At 43.2% G+C, this 19861-nt stretch overlaps 1 protein-coding gene across 3 annotated transcripts in view; it reads right to left on the bottom strand.

Moving 5' to 3' along the window:
- gabra6b (gamma-aminobutyric acid type A receptor subunit alpha6b) overlaps positions 1-19861 on the bottom strand; it is a 68083-nt gene that overhangs the window by 13605 nt on the left and 34617 nt on the right. The window contains exons 8-10 of one of the 3 annotated variants that reach the window (XM_057326797.1): positions 13440-13681; positions 11646-11896; positions 882-2938 (exon numbers count right to left, since the gene is read on the bottom strand). In XM_057326797.1, coding sequence (XP_057182780.1) covers positions 2929-2938; positions 11646-11896; positions 13440-13681 — 503 coding nt within the window. In that variant the 3' untranslated portion in view covers positions 882-2928. Of the gene's footprint in view, positions 1-881; positions 2939-11645; positions 11897-13439; positions 13682-19861 lie in introns of those variants that run through there. The other 2 variants (XM_057326796.1, XM_057326798.1) reach the window with 2 other exon arrangements.

Here is a 19861-nt window from a genome sequence, read left to right as displayed (position 1 = left end):
CCCTTAGGCCGGGTTCCCGGAGTTATTCGCATCATAGCTCTAACCGGACCTAGTGCTACCAGGCGTTGCAACCCCCCAGTAGGGCGGTTCCGTCTGATGTATCCTCATGCTGGTTCCCACCTTGGTAACCCATGACCTCCCCAGGTGGACCTCCACCTCGCGGTTACTTCTTCAGCCGCACTTTCTTCCCATGAGTTCTCCCCCATCGGTGAGACCATGTTGGTATCTCCACTAGTCTCCTCCCTGTGGTAGGAAGTGGTCTCTGTAGCGCATCCCCCACTTGAGGAAGTAGCGCTTACCCAGTGGCCTTACGGTTCCGGGCGGCTTCTCGCTGTTAGAGAAACAAGGCCGCCACCTGTGAGGCCGAAGGTAGGGGCCTTCCCACCTTTCAAGAAAGCTCTGGGACCCCCTACCTACCCACTGATAGGTTACAATTTTGCAGTAGCGCTCACGGCTGACACGCCCAGGCCAGTCACCGTCGCTTCGTTGAGATTGTGACAGGGCACAGTGTTATGGCGTTTTCCATTGGAACCCCATCTGTCGGTTCGACACAACGTCGAGAGACCGACAGAAAGGGAACGTCTCGGTTACGTTTGTAACCTCGGTTCCCTGATGGAGGGAACGAGACATTGTGTCCTCCTTGCCACAACACGTGCTGTCCTCTGCAGCAGTTGTGAGAGGTCTCAGGCTCCTCAGAACTAAGGTGAATGAATGATGCACGCCGTCTCCCTTTTATACCCGGATTTCCAGGGGGGAGTCCGGCATGCAAATTTCATTTGCTAATTTTCATTGGCCTTTTCTAAGTAGTCGGAAGCGATTGGTTCTCAGGGACGAACCCCATCTGTCGGTTCGACACAGCGTCTCGTTCCCTCCATCAGGGAACCGAGGTTACAAACGTAACCGAGACGGCAATATGTGTCAACAACTGAAGAACCTCCAAAGCGATGCAAAGTGGCTAAATAGCCGCCGCCTAAATTAGAGGTGCATGAGTTGAATACATTTTAAAATGACATATACTGTATGTTTTAAAGGGAAATATATAAAGACACAAATATGGATTGACACTTGTTTCCTAATGCCAAAAAAAGCTGGATCAAAACCTAAAATTCATAATGGACTTCATTAACATTCTGCATGCAACTAGGGAACTAGGGAAATTTGCAATGGTCTGAGGCACCATTTGTTACAGTGATTGTCTGCATAGTTAATTAAAGACCAATTAACACACCCATTTTCAGTATACCAGCAGACCTTTACAATAAAACTTTTTTTTGCTATAGGGAACATTCTTTAAAAATAAAACGTTTACGTTTTATGTACTCAGAAATATACTACTCAGAAATGTGGACTACTAAGAAAAACATAGTAGTGTACTCAAAGCTTACCACTGTTACAGTACACTTAATCCATACTCTAAAGTACACTTTAATAAACTATGAAGTGGGCCAACTTAGTCTCAAGCAGTACTAAAAGTGTACACTTAAGTGTGCTATACCAGTACAAAAACCTTGACATTTTTTTAAGGGACAGATGGAAAAACAATGCTTAATCCAAAAATGTATAAATAAGAATTATAATATAATACATAATTACAACATTTTTTAGGCTGCAAATTAGGACAAACAAAACATTTGTCTACAGTCTGTATACAGCAAGCATTTATTGGTATTGTGTATGTTTCATACCTTGATGGCCAGTGTGAAACCAGTTTGAGTAAAGCCAGTTTGAGAACCACTTACTTACATGACCATGTGCAACCTTCTGAATGACACAAATAAAGTCCCCTTTTGACCATCTCATATTCTAGAATAACAATCCACCCTTTTGTTTTCTTCATTCAAGAATATTTTGTCTTAGAATCTGACAACATTCCAAGAAGGGCTCCACATGTAATGGCAACAATTGGTATCATGGTTTAAATATATTGTTAGTAGTTTCTTTTAAAGATTAGGCTGAAAATAACAGGCTGTTTTGTGTTTGCTGTTTCTTTTCTTTAGAATTATAAGGTTCTATCTGCATTTTGAGTAGTTTTGAGATATTGAGCTTCAAAGTTTTTGCATTTCATATAGCAAAAATGATATGGGGAACAAATTTCTTTCATACATGTAAAAGACAGATACTATAAATGTATTCCAAATGCACAATATCGACATTTTCTTAAATTTGTGAATGGGGATTTTTGGAACAGGTAAAACGCAGATAGAACCTTCTGATTCTGAAAAATCACCTTTTCTTTAGAATTATAAGGTTTTATCTGCAGGTCACATGACAAAGAAAGCTGATCGTGATTGGTCCTCTTGTGTGCATTCAAAGTGCTGATAAGCTGGCAGATAGAACCTTATAGAATGAAGTTATAATTCGATTTTTTTAGATAGAACCTTTTTGTTTTCTTAAAAAAGTCCCAAAATGTACACATTAAAAAAACTAACATTGCATAATGTAAATAGGTTGTCACAGAATAAGAATATGTGAATAACTCAATTTTGACAAAAATGTCAGATAGAACCTTATAATTCTAAGGCGACGATTTGTATTGTGCCCTCGAATGAATTGTCTGCTTTTTAATAATGTATCAGTGTTAGCGGTTTGTTGTAGTAAATGTGGGGAGAATGTTGAGTTTGCACTTATGTCAATGTCACATCAAGTATCAATGCACCTTGAATGTCTATAGGGAAGAGCAGTGTTATTCTGCAGTCAGAGTGTGTCATGCCACAAAAACGAGAGGTCAACACATATTCTCAGGAGAAGAAGAAGAGAAGGAGGGTCAAGAAGAAGGATGGTGTCCCCTCTCATCAGAACCACAGACATCAGCAGCATGGCCCTCGTAAATTGCTTTTTATCCATTCATCTTTAAGTCTATCCATCCATCCATGCCTCAATTCATTAGATGGGCATTGTCTTTAGAATTTTTCTGGGAGGTATAAAAGCTCAAACTTCCCTAAAAGAAAAAAAAGCCAGGACAATAAATATATAATCTTATGCAGTAGGTATAAACAAAATGCGCATGTATGAAGCTAAACTAGCTAAACTACCAAACATGTCTGTCCTTGCTAACATACTGTATCACAAATATAAACAAATTCCACATGATATCACATTGGTTTAATTAATTTAACAGTTTAAAAACAGGGTTTGGAACTCTGCTCCATTTTTCAAAGTAATGCTTTTGAAAATGACACATTTGATGACTATTAGCAAATTTAACTGACTGTCAACTTTTATTCTGCACACAGCATCGATTTTGTTTCACGCTGTCCGGACTTCAAAGCAACGGCAGTCTATCCGGTTTATGCTGGAGAAGATCTCTCATTTATTGCGAGAATAACATTAGCAACAGGCTTATTTGTGTTGACAGGTCTTGGATGTACACCTTATTTGTAGTTTATCTCCTGTTTCGTGAATTCTGAAACAAGAAAACCAGATTTTTTTTACATGCAGCGGCAAAAATGTGGCTTTCTTTCTGAGAATATATAGTTTCCGTGTCAATCCATAAAGATTTTCCAGCAAGGATATTGTCTTAAATGACCTGTGATGTAAGGTACTGACTATTATTATTATTATAAAATGTGCTTGAATCAAAAAGTCAGGAATGGTTTTGGCTTTAACTGACTTGAAAGGCAAAACATTGTGTAACAAACCACATTACTACATATCCACTGTCACTTTCAATCACAGTCTTTGCAGGTTCGCAGTGTGTTCTATGGAACATTTAAAAGTGATTTAAATATATAACGCAATACAACTCAGAACAATCAATTCACTCATGTGATATTCAAACAGACAGAGCAAATAAAGTGGTAAGATAACTGCCATGTGATATCAGAAAGAACTGGTAGTCTGTCTTCTGCATATGTTACATTGTGCATATAAAATATGTACAGCTTTATAAATTATAAAGGGAGCTATCTAGTTTTGTGCTAGTTAGTTTTGTTTAAGTTGCTGGTGTAAGGCGGTGATGTGGGACCGATTTCTCCAGCTTACTTACTTTTAGGTTGAAAAGTAATGTCAAGGACACGAGCATCCTCTGGAATAGGATTTCCACAGCAAAAATTGTTGACAGCGCTAGTAAATCCATGGATGGATGGACTGTTTTTTTAAAGCACATGCCTGTATTTTTATAAAGCCTATTTGGAGGCCATCTAGTCAAGGGTGACAAATGCAAGCAGCCCCCCACACACACAAGCATGTGGCACCTTACATTGTATTATGTGAATAGAAATTTTGAAAATTTTAACTCCACCTTCTCGGAAACTGAAAATGTTTGAATTTTAACTCTACCTTCTCAGAAACGCTAGACACAGTTGCTCCTCTACATTTAAAGAAGATTAAAAATGGCAGCCCAACACCGTGGTATAATGAACACTCAGGCTCTAAAGAAAGCGGCCCGAAAAATGGAGCGCATCTTTAAGAAAACTAAATTAGAGGTATTTCGAACAGCATGGAAGGATAGTATTCGAAAATACAGAAAAGCCCTAAAAACTTTTCATCACTAATAGAAGAAAACCAGCACAACCCTAGGTTTTTATTCAACACAGTGGCTAAATTAACAAAAAATAAATTGTCAGCGACTTCAGATTCTGGATATCAGCATAACAGTGATGAATTTATAAACTACTTCACAAATAAAATCCAAGATATTAGAGAAAAAATATAACAATGCAACCAGAAGTGAAAGCCGCTGAACAAACTAACTACAGCGCCCTTAAGGAGAAAATGCAATTATTTTATACCGTAGATCAAGATGAGCTGTCTAAAATTATTAGATCATCTAAATCAACAACATGCATACTAGACCCTATACCTACAAATCTACTGAAAGAGATGCTCCCAGAAATTATAGATCCCCTTCTTAGTATTATTAACTCATCTCTGACATTAGGACATGTGCCTAAAGCATATAAGGTGGCTGTTATAAGGCCCCTTGTCAAAAAACCCCAACTCGACCCTAGAGAACTAGGGAACTACAGGCCTATATCGAATCTACCTTTCATATCTAAAGTTCTGGAAAAAGTAGTTTCAACTCAATTAAGATCCTTCCTCCAAAGGAATGACATCAATGAAGAATTCCAGTCTGGATTTAGAGCATGTCACAGTACAGAGACTGCTTTGATCAGAGTTACAAATGATCTGCTATTGGCATCTGACCAAGGTTGTATCTTGTTATTGGTGCTGCTAGACCTTAGTGCTGCATTCAATACCATTGACCACAGCACACTCCTACATAGACTCGAAAATTACGTCGGCATTAAAGAAATAGCTTTGAAATGGTTTAAATATTATTTATCCGACAGTTTTAAATTAATAGCAATAAACAATGAGGTGTCACGCAAATCGCAAGTCCAGTACGGTGTACCACAGGGATCAGTCTTAGAGCCTCTGCTCTTAGCATTATACATGCTAACTCTAGGAGATATAATAAAGCAAAACAGAGTTAGCTTTCACTGTTATGCTGATGATACTCAACTTTATATTTCCTTGAAGCCTCATGAAACACAGCAGTTCCATCGAATAATGGAATGCATAGACGATATAAAAAACTGGATGAGTAACAACTTTTTATTACTGAACTCGGACAAAACAGAAGTGTTACTTATTGGACCGAAAACCACCATACGTAACAACCAAGAATACTGCATAACTATTGACGAATGTTCCATAAAACCCTCGTCGTCAGCTAAGAGTCTTGGTGTTCTATTCGATAGCAATCTGTCATTTGAGAGCCACGTCGCCAACACCTGTAAAATTGAGTTTTTCCATTTTAAGAATATATCTAAACTTTGTCATATGCTGTCAATGTCAGATGCAGAGAAGTTAATTCATGCATTCATGACATCAAGACTAGATTACTGTAATGCAATGATAGGTGGTTGCCCTGCAGGCTTATTACAAAAACTCCCACTGAAAAAAGTATGAACATATTAGCCCGGTTCCGTCAACCTTGCACTGGTTACCTATAAAGCATCGCATTAACTTTAAAATCTTGCTTATTACCTATAAAGCCCTACATGGTTTAGCTCCTCAATACTTGAGTGAACTCCTCTTGTATTACATTCCTTCATGTGCATTACGCTCTCAGGCGTCCTGTCAGTTGGTAATACCTAGAATTTCAAAATCAAGTGCAGGTGGTAGATCCTTTCCTATCTAGCGCCTAAACTTTTGAATAGTCTTCCCTGCACTGTCCGGGAGGCAGACACACTCTGTCAGTTTAAATCTAGACTAAAGACGCATCATTTTAATCTTGCATACACTTCCATAATATAAATCCTCTGAGGGTTTAGGCTGCATTAGTTAGATCAACCGGAACCAGGGACACCACTGATGTACTTGTTGCATCAAAGAGTGCAGAACAGTACTCTACTCTCAGCCAGTCTAGTCTCATTGTTCCAAGGTTACCACAGCGAGCAGGATGCAGTTCATGGCCTGACCTGATGGTAGATCGGAGAATGGGAAGCGGTGACCTGACAAGAGCTGAGATGATAGAGATGGATAAAGAAGGACGCCGTGACTTGACACGTCTTCACCACAAAATTTCAAATGCTATTAGATTATTAACGATAATCTTAAATCTATAATTTACCTCATTAAATTTGCTTGTCTGTGTGCGTGCTTGTCTGTGTGTGTGCGTGCGCGTCCATGTGTCTGCGCATCCGTGTGTGTGTGTCTATGTCTATGTGTGTTAGTACGTGTGCATATTGTGTGTGTGGAGTGTTTTGTATGTGGGTATGTCTGTCTTCTGTTTTCACCTTTTTCTTGTTTTTACAGTTATAACTAATTATTTTGCTTATGGTCAATATGTCTCATGTACAGCTACTTTGTAACAATAAAAATTGTAAAAAGCGCTATATAAATAAAGTTGAGTTGAGTTGAATCCATAAAGACATAATAAATCTAGATGGCTGTCTAGAAGACATCCAGCATTTTCTGACATATCTTAGAGGGGTAATCGGTGAATGATCATTACACCAAAGTTATGGTAAGACCTGTGTGAAGATGGGAAAATGGAGGAATTCAGACTGTGCAGACATTTAGTGCTTTTGATTTATGAGAGAAAAGTTTTCTCTCGTGTCAAGCACTCCAGTGGGCAATAAAGTGAAGAGCTTATCGCCCATAGGTAGCTTCTGTGAACACACACACGTGCCAACCTAGCCAATGTGCATCCTTAATGTCTGGACCTGAATGGAACTATTCATTAAAAACCACCACCAACTTGGAAGTGCCCACTATGATTTCTCTGTCACAGTGTGTGTGTGTGAGAAAATATACTACATCATATGTTCCGTTTGTCATGCGGCAGTTATTTTATAGAACTGCTCTGCCTTTATTCCTCTATTCTCTATTTCCTATGAATTTGAAAAGGCAAAGGTGACATGAGGACAGATAACATGATCCATGTTTCAGTTTGAGAATGAAAAGCTGAATATCCCCCAAATTAACTTGTTGGGACAAAAGTTTTTCACATTTAGGACAAGAATAGGCCACTCAATATTGTGCCTTTTATTTTTAGTGAATTATGAGAAGAATGACTCAATTGTCAGCAATAATATACTTTAGAATACTGTAAAAAGACTGTAAACAGTGTTGGGGGTAACACATTACAAGTAACGTGTGTTACATAATCAGAGTACTTTTTAAAGTAACGAGTAATGCAACGCAGTATAAATTTACATATCAATACTTGAGTTACTTTGTTTTTCAAGTAACTTGAGTTACTTTTCAGTCTAATCATTGATTTATATGAACATTTTTTAAACTGCAGAAGTGAAATTCTGAATGAAAAAGTAGTGTAGACATGATCGCTCATGCTTGCGCAGAAACAATCACTAGTCAGACATGGGCAGTGTGGCCATGTCTGCAGTGCTGCAGTGTTCCGGCTTCGTTTTTGTTACGCAAATCTGGCAACCCTTGACACAGCGATGGGAGGCCAGAGCTCAGATGCGGAGCTACAGTGTGGCCGCACTCGCCACCATGGACAAAATGCCTGCAAATGCCAGTCATGCTCAATAGATAACTTTCAGATTTATTATATATATATATAAAATTACATTGAATTGAATGACAGTGAGTGTCTTACCAACTCACTGTCATTCAATTCAATGTAATTTTATTTTATAGCGCTTTTACAATTTGCATTGCGTCAAAGCAGCTATACAAGAAAACCAATACCAAGATAATCAAAACTCACACACACACACACACACACACACACACACACACACACACACACACACACACACACACACACACACACACACACACACACACAAAAACCCCAATAAAAATAAAAAATCTGATAAACCTTAAAAGTAATATGGAAACTGTCATGCATTGCAACACATTTCTTCTCTTCGTCCATTTTCTCTGCTGCTAAAGAAACTCTTAAGTCTCTTAAAAGTCCTCCTCGCTACTCCTAAAATTTTGGACCTTAAGAGCTATTTAAGGGTTAAGATGCTTTATGAATTACTTTTTTCTTTGCTAGGAACTTTTCTTTAATTCTAAGGGGAAATGCTCACATTCCTAAGAATTTTTGTAGAATTTTGTCACTAGGAGCAACTCTTTGCGCTAAAATTTTTTTATGAATATGGGCCCAGAAATGTAAAGCTAATTGTAGAAGCATCTACCATACATGTGCATGTTGAAAACATGAAATGGCATACTTTCTGCGATACTTTGGTTTAGTCTGCGCAGTCAAACACACCTCTTGGCAGTTGGCATAGCATAGTTTAAAGTGAGTAACTTTTAAGTTACAGTTAACACTTTCATTTCAGGGTGCAAAACTGACATAACTCTTAAAGCGGGCCTAACACAGATTTCTGCCAATCTAATATTAATCTTGAGTAACTATAGAGTATTGCATACTTCGTATCTTCGAAAAGTATTTAGTTTGATCACATTTATAAAAGAGAGATACAGCTGTACGAGTATTTCTGAAATCATACGGCATGTGCGGGGGGGAGGGGTAGGCTGAACTAAAGCGTATTGCCAACAAAACACAGACATCAGTTTCACTCACTGCATGCGGTTCATGTCTTGCATCTTTTAGCGCTGCGATGGCTCCATATATCAGTTTCAAACGATCTCCAAATAGACCGGCTGGGGAAGGCCCGCTTTATCTCCACCTTGGACCTCACAAAGGGATACCGGCAGGTCTCCCTGACCCCCAACTCACGGGAGAAGACCAATTTCAGTACCTCCTCCGGACACTGGCAGTACAAGGTCCTCCCGTTTGGGCTACACGGTGCCCCGCCACATTTCAACGGATGACGAACATCCTCCTACGTCCCCACCAAGCATATGCCGCCGTCTACATTAACGATCTGGGAAGACCATCTGGACAGATTGCAAAGAGTGCTGGGGGACCTATGCAAGGCCGGATTAACTGCCAACCCAAAAAAATGCCACCTGGGGCTCGAAGAAGCACAGTACTTGGGGTTCCGCCATCAGAAGAGGACTGATCCAGCCCCAGGACAAAAAGGTCATATACGTCAGGGACGCAAGCCGGCCCTGCAACAAAACCCAGGTACGTGCTTTCTTGGGGCTAGCGGGGTACTACAGGTGCTTCATCCCTAACTTCTCTTCCGTAGCCAGTCCCCTGACCAACCTGACCAGAAAGGGGCAACCCGAAACCGTACAATTGACCCCCAAAATGGAGACAGCCTTCCAGACACTAAAACGGGCACTAGCCTTGTTCCCCTTACTCCACGCACCTGACTTCAGTTGCCCCTTTATCCACCAGACAGATGCCTCGGACACCGACTTAGGCGCTGTACTATCCCAAACCAATGAGGGTGAGGAACATCCCATCGTCTACATAAACCAGAAACTCACCCCAACCGAAAGCCGGTATGCTACCATGGAAAAGGAGGCCCTGGCCATAAAGGGGGCAGTCCTGGAGCTCCGCTACTACTTGCTGGGACAAAGCTTCACGCTGGTGACCGACCACACTCCCCTACAATGGATGGCCAAAGCCAAGGACACCAACGCTCGAGTAACCCGCTGGTTCCTAGAGCTTCAGGACTTCCACTTCACCGTGACACATCGGGCCGGGGCCTCCCAAGGCAACGCCGATGGTCTGTCGAGGATGTGGTCAGGTTGGACATCCCGGTCAGGTAACTCCCTCCCCTTTCCCCAACAACTCCCTCCGTCTCGTTGCAGGATGTCCCACCACACCAGGGTGACACTTTGGGGGGGAGTGGCGAGTCACCCAGTGTGCAATCTGCATCGCCATGGAGACGGAGGCAATCATTTACACCTGCAACCAATCTCGGCCAGCATAAAAGGCGAGCTACGACTCCAAGTCATGACTAGACTAACACTTTCTCCCGTTCCAACCAGGTTCGGATGAGTGACCGAACACCCAACAAACCAAGCATGCACCAGAACCTTTGTTGCACCGAGCAAACCCCCGAAGGACTTCACACCCGGGACCGGACACACTCCCCACACCCCACGTCTTCCCTGGCCATGGTCCACTTCCGTGCTTTTCAATAAAAACACCCTCTGGGGCTGGTAAAATGTAACTTGTGTACGTCTCGTTACTCTGCTCCCCACAAGGCATATAAAAAAAGACGTACAACACATTCAAGGTATACTTTTCTTCCTCCAGAATGTGTATTCCCGTGGGATCACACTCTTTTGCACTGCTAACACAATGCTCTATCAGTTGAGCTACAAGTGTACATTTGCCTGGAGTTATAGGAGAGTTTCGGTTTTATTTTTAAGTTTGTTTTTTAAGTGGTTACTGTTGTTCAGAGCAGTGCTTGTGCTTAGGTTAAGGGAGGCACAATATTAGTCATGAAATGTGTTACTTCACTCATTAAGCAGTAAAGGGGATCGCACAGTAGACATGCCATACTAAAATTGTATTTATACTATAGTTCTGGTCTTTGCTTCTGATTGGCTGAGCCGAATTCTAAGCCTTTACAAAATAGCCCAATTTATAACGGCTATCCGCATTACATAGCCTAAATATCCTTTTATTTACTTTATTTTATGAAACCTTGCCATGCATATGGAATAACCGTTTTATAATAATATTCCCAAGAAGCAGTGGGTTACAGTGCATTTTATAACAGCTAAGGGGGGTTTTAGGCACTCCGCTTCACGTCGTGTAACCCACTGCTTCGTGGGGCTCATTGCTTTATTCATGTATTTCTAAATTACAACATATTGTTTTCTATAACAGTACACACACCGGCGGCGGCGCTCCGCTACAACTTTGGACACTGCTAAAAATCCTGCCGTGCCACATAGGCCGAGTGCCACACATATAATTTAATAAAATCTAGCACATTATTACACAGTCTGTTTGAATACTCGATTCTGATTGGCTAGAAGGTGCACATTAAAACCGTTTAATGCACACAAACATTTTACTGCAAGCATCAATAACAGCTTTAACTTGGCAAATGACCGTGGTATAAGCGGGATAATCCACGGCTAGCCGTGCATTAAAGGATTTTATTCCTCAGCTTTGCATCGGGTGGTTCTTGGCCTCCACGTCGTGCATACAACAATAATGGATTTGCGTGATATACTGTACAGCCTATTCGTTAAATAACGTTCATTAACTAGCATTCATTAAATAATGTTAAATATTGTTCAACTACCACAAAATAAAATGAAAATTCCAAACCACAAATTCCTACCTTGATTCCATAGTGTCTTTGGTGAGATATACAATCCAGTAGACCAGGTTAAATGCCCCAAACGACAGGGGAAAGAGGATGCGTGAATACTTGTCAATGATGCTGGTTCCTGTCAGCATGTTGTTGGCAGGGACAGCAGAACCTTGCTGACGGAAATCAGGCTGAGGTGGTCTGGAGAACCGCTCAGTAGCATCTTTTTGAGATAAGGAATTCAGTCTTTTCTTTAACACACCTCCTGGGTCCAGGGGATGCTGAGGAAACACACAGAGAGATTTAACATAAAAACAAGGCTGTTGTTCTCAAAAATTTTGATCTAGAAGTTTTGATATCGCTTACATTATTTAAATGCAATAAACTATTTTCAATTGCATTACATACATTTTATTAATTTTGGAGACAATTTCATCTGAAAGACCTGTGGGTCTTTAGTTGTTCTGGTGTTAATACTAAATTAGGCCCTTTTTCCAGAAAAATAATTAGATTAAGTCATGAATAAAATGATGAAAATAATGGTTTTGTATAAAGGATTTACAGTTGATTGTATCTTTTAGTTTAATAAACTGTCATATATTTTTATGCGGTTATAACCAAGAATTCCATATAAAATTCATTATATACATATAATCATACTGTGTATAGAAATTTTACTTCTCATATGTAACAAATTTATATCTTCATATTTCCAAAATATATGTGATATAATTTTGTCTTACATATAACATATAGCAATCTCAATATACAGTATACAGTAGGGGTATATGTCATATATATTTAATATAACATTATTTGCTACGCATATTTGTTGAATTACCCTTTAAACATTACTTTAAATCAGTCTTTGTTTAAAATGAACAGGGTTTTGTATTGGTTATTTACTCTCTGATAGCTGACTTTTGGGAAACTTTTGGCACAGAGAGACTGTGATGACTCTGTTCCATCCCTGAGCAGGTTTCCAAGCAGCGAGTGTCAGCTGCAGATCACTGTGTCGTCCCCACTGTGGAGTAAAATCACCCAGGGAGCACCTGGCTCACGCTGCCGTAAAACCACAGCTATTTTTGACTGCCCAACAGGCGGCACCTAACTCAGGCTAAAAGCCCAAGGAAATGGGACATTCACACACTGCCTTGTGTCCTGTCTCTGGCGCTCTACTTACACTCTATGAAAGGGGTTTGGTTATATTTAAGCATTTAGTCCCCGAATTGCTTATAGTAAAATGTGTTGCAAAAACATGACTGTCTTCAAATACTTTTTCCTACTACCCCTTTGGTCAGACAAACAGGTAATCCGGCCCAAAACTGGTTTAGTTGCTTAAATAAACACTGCTTAGACACTCTAATATATCAACCTATGGCTAAATAATATTTAGGTGACTGTTTATCTATCCAATGGCAGATGAGAGAAGTGTTTGTTAATCCTTTTGGAATCCAGTAATAATTTTAGCATTTTTGTTCCAGTACACTTAACTTTACTGGGAAAAGTATTTCATAACAAAGGCCCAAATAGCAGGACATGAGAACTATGGGATTGCAATTACTCCCTACAGGCTACATGGCAACATGCTAGAAAGAGAGGGCAGATCCGTATTCTGTTCCGTGGACCCTGCCATGCTTTCTTCTGGATGTTTTGCTACAATAAACTGATTACATAATCTGTGGCAGCAAAATCGCTGAAAAGCCCACTGGCTGTCTCCTTTTGCCTTGTCTGCTTGTTCTCTGCTGTAATGAGAGCATGCCATTAAAGAGAGAGAGGGACTGCTGAAATAAATGAAAACGGAAAGACGGGGACAAGAATTACCAAATTAACTTCTCTATCACTGCTGGCTGCTGCTGCAGCGCGGGCCGCATTTGTCCGCCTAAATTCCTTGTTGGCCTGCAAAGTGGAAAAATAGTTGACAGCTGCAAACTCAATCAGGGCAGAGAAGACGAAGGCGAAGCAGACGGCGATGAACCAGTCCATTGCTGTGGCATAGGAGACCTTGGGAAGAGAGTGTCGAGCACTGATGCTCAGCGTAGTCATGGTTAGGACCGTGGTGATGCCTGTTGGAATAAATAAGCGTATTTATAATCCCAGTCAAAAGAATAGATGGCTGGTGACTTTTAATAAAATTTTGGTCAGGGTTTCAAGTCTTGTTAAGGAAAACCTCAATTTTAACATAATCACAGAAGACATCCACAAACGAATAATTATATCAAAGAAATATTTCACATAACTATTACAATTCTGTTATTGTTTTCACCCGTGTTTCATCCCACATGCTGTAATTGATTTACGTTGAAAAACATTATTTATTTCTAGAGCACCATTTGATAGGGACAATGCCAGTACAGTAATTAATTGCAGTTGCAGTGAGACATTTGCAGTAAAGAACTGGTTTCATGTGGTACTGGCCATTATGAATAATCTAGTTCCTACATTTTGACAGTGCCTCGAGGCTTAGAAGAACAATCAAAGTTAAAAGGGCTGATGGGAAAATAAGGGGGTGGGGAGTAGTGTACAGTTATTTCATAATGGAGCATAGAAAACCATGGTCCACTGGTGCATGTTAGCTCTTCTCAGATCATTTACTCAGAGCTAAGCACAAAATCCGAGGGGATAAAAAACAGCCAATAGTAGGTACTGTAAAACCTTATAGATTTAGACTGATTTATCCATAGCCACTTCCAATTCACTATAAAATCATGCTGTATTGTTAAAATGGACCCTTCAAGATGATGTGATGTTTATAGAAAATCTCATAAAGTCTGAGAACACCTGTCTTACAGTAATACGATATTAGTGCCATTTAAAGCCACAATATGGAATAATTTTGTTATGAAATATCCCAAAATCACTTGCAGTGTGATGTATTTCATACAGTTGTGTACTTACATTATCCCAAATGTTCCCAAGAATGTGCAAATCCAGAGAAAAAAAAGCTTAAACGTAGGCCAAATAAGGCAAGCAGGTTTATGGACAAACGAAGAAATAAAACAAGGATTAATATCGGCATGGTGTTTTCTAAATAGAGAGAGCTTCGCGACCAGTTTGGACTCGACAGAGAATCCGCTCTCGCATGTGTTTTAATAGACAGGTAAGCAAAAATGTGTTTATTGTACACGAAATACTCATGCACCGATTATTTGAATAGTTATGAATCCAGTTACCCTATGAAATACAGTATATGTCGCACAAAAATATGTAGCCAGTAACGTTACTTGTAAATACTGTGGGTTCATTCCAATTTACTTTTTAAACGACGAATGTATGACTGTTTTAAACATGTAAAACTGTGTAGCATTTTGCTATCAAATCAATTGATAAAGTCCAATATCAGTAACGTAGCATTACATTCCACGTTTCTTGCAAGCTAAGTCACTACGATGATATTAAATAAAATGCATTCATTACCTTGTCCATGAACATGATGGCCGATCTCCCTATGCCTCTGGATGGTGAAAACTACAGGTCCCATAATCCCACTCTCCTACATAACGTCATTTAGCTTCGCCTTTTGTTGTTGTTTCGAAAGTGCGCCATCTAGCGGTCCAAATATTCCATATTGTGGCTTTAACCCCTATTGGCCAAAAGGGCTGCATAAAGATTAATCGCGACTAATCGTTTGCAGAATAAAAGTTTTTGTTTACATAAATTTTGTTGTACTGTGTATGACAATGATGTATATATAAATACACATACACGATTAATCGTTATGCAGCCCAATGGCCAATTCTAGACTGTGTCAATGCTATAAACATGCATCCTTGCACCAGCTATCCTCAATACTAGCAAAGACTACTATGTGCTTTCACTGGCTTCACAAGAACTTATTTTAATTCATCGTTATGCAGCCCTATGGCCAATTCTAGACCGTGTCAACGCTATAAACATGCATCCTTGCTCCAGCTATCCTCAATACTAGTGAAACCAGTGAAAGCACATAGTAATCTTTGCAAGAACTTCTTTACAAGAAAATTTATTGAAATTACTTTTAGGTGTTTCATCATAGTTGTCCTCAGGGCAAGTTTTATTAACACAGATTCATCATAATTCTTCAGTGCACTGTAATATGATGTGGCTGAAAACAATATATTTTTTACAAAAAGTTAAACACAAGAAAATGTATCGTATTTGAACATTTCTCTATTCTAATGGTTTAGAATCCTAAAACGGATTAACTTTTATCTGACAGTGTCATTTTTGTGGCTATATGAACTGAAGTTACCATCAAGTTGACACAATGGGTAAGTGCATCGCATATCTCTGGACAACCTTTATAGACAACCAGAAAGTGTCCATATATTGCTGAAATTTTACTAAATGTACTGCATCAAAATTATTTCTATAAAATGTTTTGATTGAGAAGTTTGCTTGTGCTATAAAAAAAGATAAATTCCACTTGGTTTGTTATTTTGTTATGTAATGCAAAGACATTTATAAATCAATCAGTGTAACGTCTCGGTTACGTTTGTAACCTCGGTTCCCTGATGGAGGGAACGAGACGTTGTGTCGAACCGACAGATGGGGTTCGTCCCTGAGAACCAATCGTTTCCGACTGCTTAGAAAAGGCCAATGAAAATTGGCAAATAAAATTTGCATGCCGGACTCCGCCCCAGACATCCGGGTATAAAAGGGAGAAGGCGTGCATCATTCATTCACCTTAGTTCTGAGGAGCCTGAGACCTCTCACGACTGCTGCAGAGGACAGCACGTGTTGTGGCAAGAGGACACAACGTCTCGTTCCCTCCATCAGGGAACCGAGGTTACAAACGTAACCGAGACGTTCCCTTTCTGTCGGTCTCACGACGTTGTGTCGAACCGACAGATGGGGTTCCAATGGAAAACGGCATAACACTGTGCCCTGTCACAATCTCAACGAAGCGACGGTGACTGGCCTGGGCGTGTCAGCCGTGAACGCTACCGCAAAAATGTAACCTACCAGTGGGGAGGTAGGGGGTCCCAGAGCTTTCTTGAAAGGTGGGAAGGCCCTTACCTTCGGCCTCACAGGCGGTGGCCTTGTTTCTCTAACAGCGAGAAGCCGCCCGGAACCGTAAGGCACTGGGTAAGCGCTACTTCCTCAAGTGGGGGATGCGCTACAGAGACCACTTCCTACCGCAGGGAGGAAAATAGTGGAGATACCAACATGGTCTCACTGATGGGGAAGAACTCATGGGAAGAAGTGCGGCTGAAGAGAAAACCGCGAGGTGGAGGTCCACCCGGGGAGGTCATGGGTTACCAAGGTGGGAACCAGCATGAGGATACATCAGACGGAACCGCCCTACTGGGGAGTTGCAACGTCTGGTAGCACTAGGTCCAGTTAGAGCTATGCTGCGAATAACTCAGGTGATACCTGGCCTAAGGGGCAGGGCTGCTCTGCCCAGCCCGCCCCAGGGGGTGCTTGCTTAGTGATGGATGGAGTGCCTGTTCTTCGCCCAGTGGGGAGAGAATGGAGGCTAAATCGGTATACTGACCCACTCGAGAGAGGGGGAAAAAACCGAACAGGCGTACACCCTACCAGTTGCCGGTCCTACATGTGGCCATGCAGGACGCAGGCTGACACCGGCTCTACGCGGAGGTTGTAAAACCTCGCGAAGGTGTTGGGTGTAGCCCAACCCGCAGCTCTGCAAATGTCTCTGAGAGAGAGGCCCCCCATGCCAAGGCCCAAGAGGAGGCAACACCCCGGGTGGAGTGGGCCCTCACTCCTAGGGGGCACGGGCGATTTAGGGATTGGTAAACTGTCTTGACAGCGTCCACAATCCAGTGGGCCAACCTCTGCTTGGAGACAGCTCTCCCCTGTTGCTGACCTCCGAAACAGACAAAGAGCTGATCCGAGCTCCTGAAACTCTGTGTGCGGTCTAAGTAGAGGCGCAGCGCGCGTACTGGACACAACACGGACGGGGTTGGGTCTTCCTCCCCAGTGGGGAGCGCCTGTAAGTTCACCACCTGGTCCCGAAAGGGAGCGGTGGGAACCTTGGGCACGTAGCCGGGCCGAGGTCTCAGGATAACGTGAGAATCCCTGGGTCCGAATTCTAGGCAGTCAGGGGACACGGAGAAAGCCTGTAGATCCCCTACCCTCTTGATGGAGGCGAGCGCCAAAAGGAGAACCGTCTTCATCGTAAGATGAGGAAGAGAGGCATCCCCTAGGGGCTCGAAGGGGGGCCTGGTGAGACCTGTCAGGGCTACATCCAGGTCCCAAGAGGGTATGGAGTGCGGACGAGGCGGGTTACGCCTCCTCGCACCCCTTAGGAATCTAATGACCAGGTCGTGCTGCCCTAGAGACTTTCCAGCAACTGAGTTGTGATGAGCAGCAATGGCGGCTACATACACTTTCAGTGTGGAGGGGGAGAGGTTAGTCTCGAGTCTCTCTTGTAGGAAGGACAGCACGGACCCGATCGCACAACTCCGTGGGTCTTCTCCTCGAGAAGCACACCAGGTCGAGAAGAGGCGCCACTTGTAGGCGTACAGTCGCCTAGTGGCAGGTGCCCTAGCCTGAGAAATGGTAGCTACCACCGCCGGGGGCAGACCACTCAGGATCTCCTCGTCCCGTCCAGGGGCCAGACATGGAGGTTCCAGAGGTCTGGCCTGGGATGCCATAACGTGCCCTTCCCCTGGGAAAGCAGGTCCTTCATCAGGGGAATCGGCCAGGGGGGAGCTGTCGTCAAGAGCATTAGCTCCGAGAACCAAGTCCGGTTGGGCCAGTGTGGCGCAACTAGTACCACTTGATGCTCCTCTTCCCTGACCTTGCACAGGGTCTGTGCAATGAGGCTCACTGGGGGGAAGGCGTACTTCCGCTTGTCCCGCGGCCAGCTGTGCGCTAGGGCATCCGTGCCGAGGGGTCCCTCGGTCAGAGAGTACCAAAGCGGGCAATGGGTGGTTTCGATGGAGGCAAACAGGTCCACCTGGGCCTGCCCGAACTGCACCCAAATGAGCTGGACTGCGCGGGGGTGGAGTCGCCACTCTCCGCGAGGCGTAGACTGACGAGAGAGCGCGTCGGCTGTCTGGTTCAGGTCGCCTGGGATACACGTGGCACGCAGGGAGCGGATCACCTGCTGACTCCACCGGAGGAGGCGTCGGGCAAGTCGTGTTAACTGCAGTGAGCGAAAGCCACCCTGACGATTGATATACGCTACTGCAGTAGTGCTGTCCGACCGGACCAGCACGTGCTTGCCCTGCACGAGAGGCTGCAGCCTCTTCAGTGCAAGTAGCACAGCCCACAACTCTAGGCAATTGATATGCCAGCGCAGGCGGGGGCCCGTCCAAAGCCCCGACACTGCATGCCTGTTGCACACTGCACCCCAACCCTGCAGGGAGGCATCTGTTGTCACCACGACATGCCTCGTAACCTGCCCTAGGGGTACCCCTGCCCGAAGGAAGGCCATGGAAGACCACGGGGTTAGGGTGCGTCGGCAGCGAGGCGTAATCACCATCTGCCTGCTGCCGGTGTGACACGCTCCCCAAGGAACTCGACTCAGGAGCCAGTATTGAAGCGGCCTCATGTACATCAACCCGAGAGGTATCACCGCCGCCGAGGATGCCATGTGTCCCAGTAGCCTCTGAAATAGTTTCAGGGGAACCGCCGACTGCGTGAAATGATCCAGGCAGTTCAACACCGACTGGCCGCGTACTGTGGACAGCCGCGCTGTCATGGTGACAGAGTTGAGTTCCATACCAAGATAGAGGATGCTCTGCACAGGGGAGAGCATGCTCTTCTCTCGGTTGACCTGTAGTCCCAATCGATCTAGGTGCCGGAGCACTAGGTCCCTGTGCACACAACAGATCTCGCGAGTGAGCCAAGATAAGCCAGTCGTCAAGATAGTTGAGTACCCGCACCCCTTTCTCCCTGAGGGGAGAGAGGGCGGCCTCCACGATCTTCGTAAAGACTCGTGGAGACAGAAACAGACCGAAGGGGAGGACTCTATACTGACCGAGGTGACGAGGATGCCCCGAAACTTGGGCGGGTTTCTGGCGAACTGGATCGCGTAGCCGAGACGGATCGTCCTTCTCAGCCACCGTGACGGTGTGGGAAGCTCGAGCCAAGCTCCCAGGGACCGTGACAGGGGGACTAAGGGAACGATCTGCTTCATCAACCCCCCGGGGGGTGGTTCGATGGCTGGCAGTGCGGGTCTCTCGCCGAGGAGCCCCCGGGAAGAAGACTGGCTCTGCTGGTTTGCTTGCCTGGCGATGCAGGTCCCCGCACCGTCGATTTGAGAGTGCTGAGGGCTGCAAAATACATTCGATGTT

The sequence above is a fragment of the Triplophysa rosa genome, unplaced genomic scaffold (genome assembly GCF_024868665.1).
Source record: "Triplophysa rosa unplaced genomic scaffold, Trosa_1v2 scaffold136_ERROPOS1255994+, whole genome shotgun sequence".
NCBI classification, from domain to species: domain Eukaryota; kingdom Metazoa; phylum Chordata; class Actinopteri; order Cypriniformes; family Nemacheilidae; genus Triplophysa; species Triplophysa rosa.
This window is presented reverse-complemented; position numbering and strand designations above follow the sequence as displayed.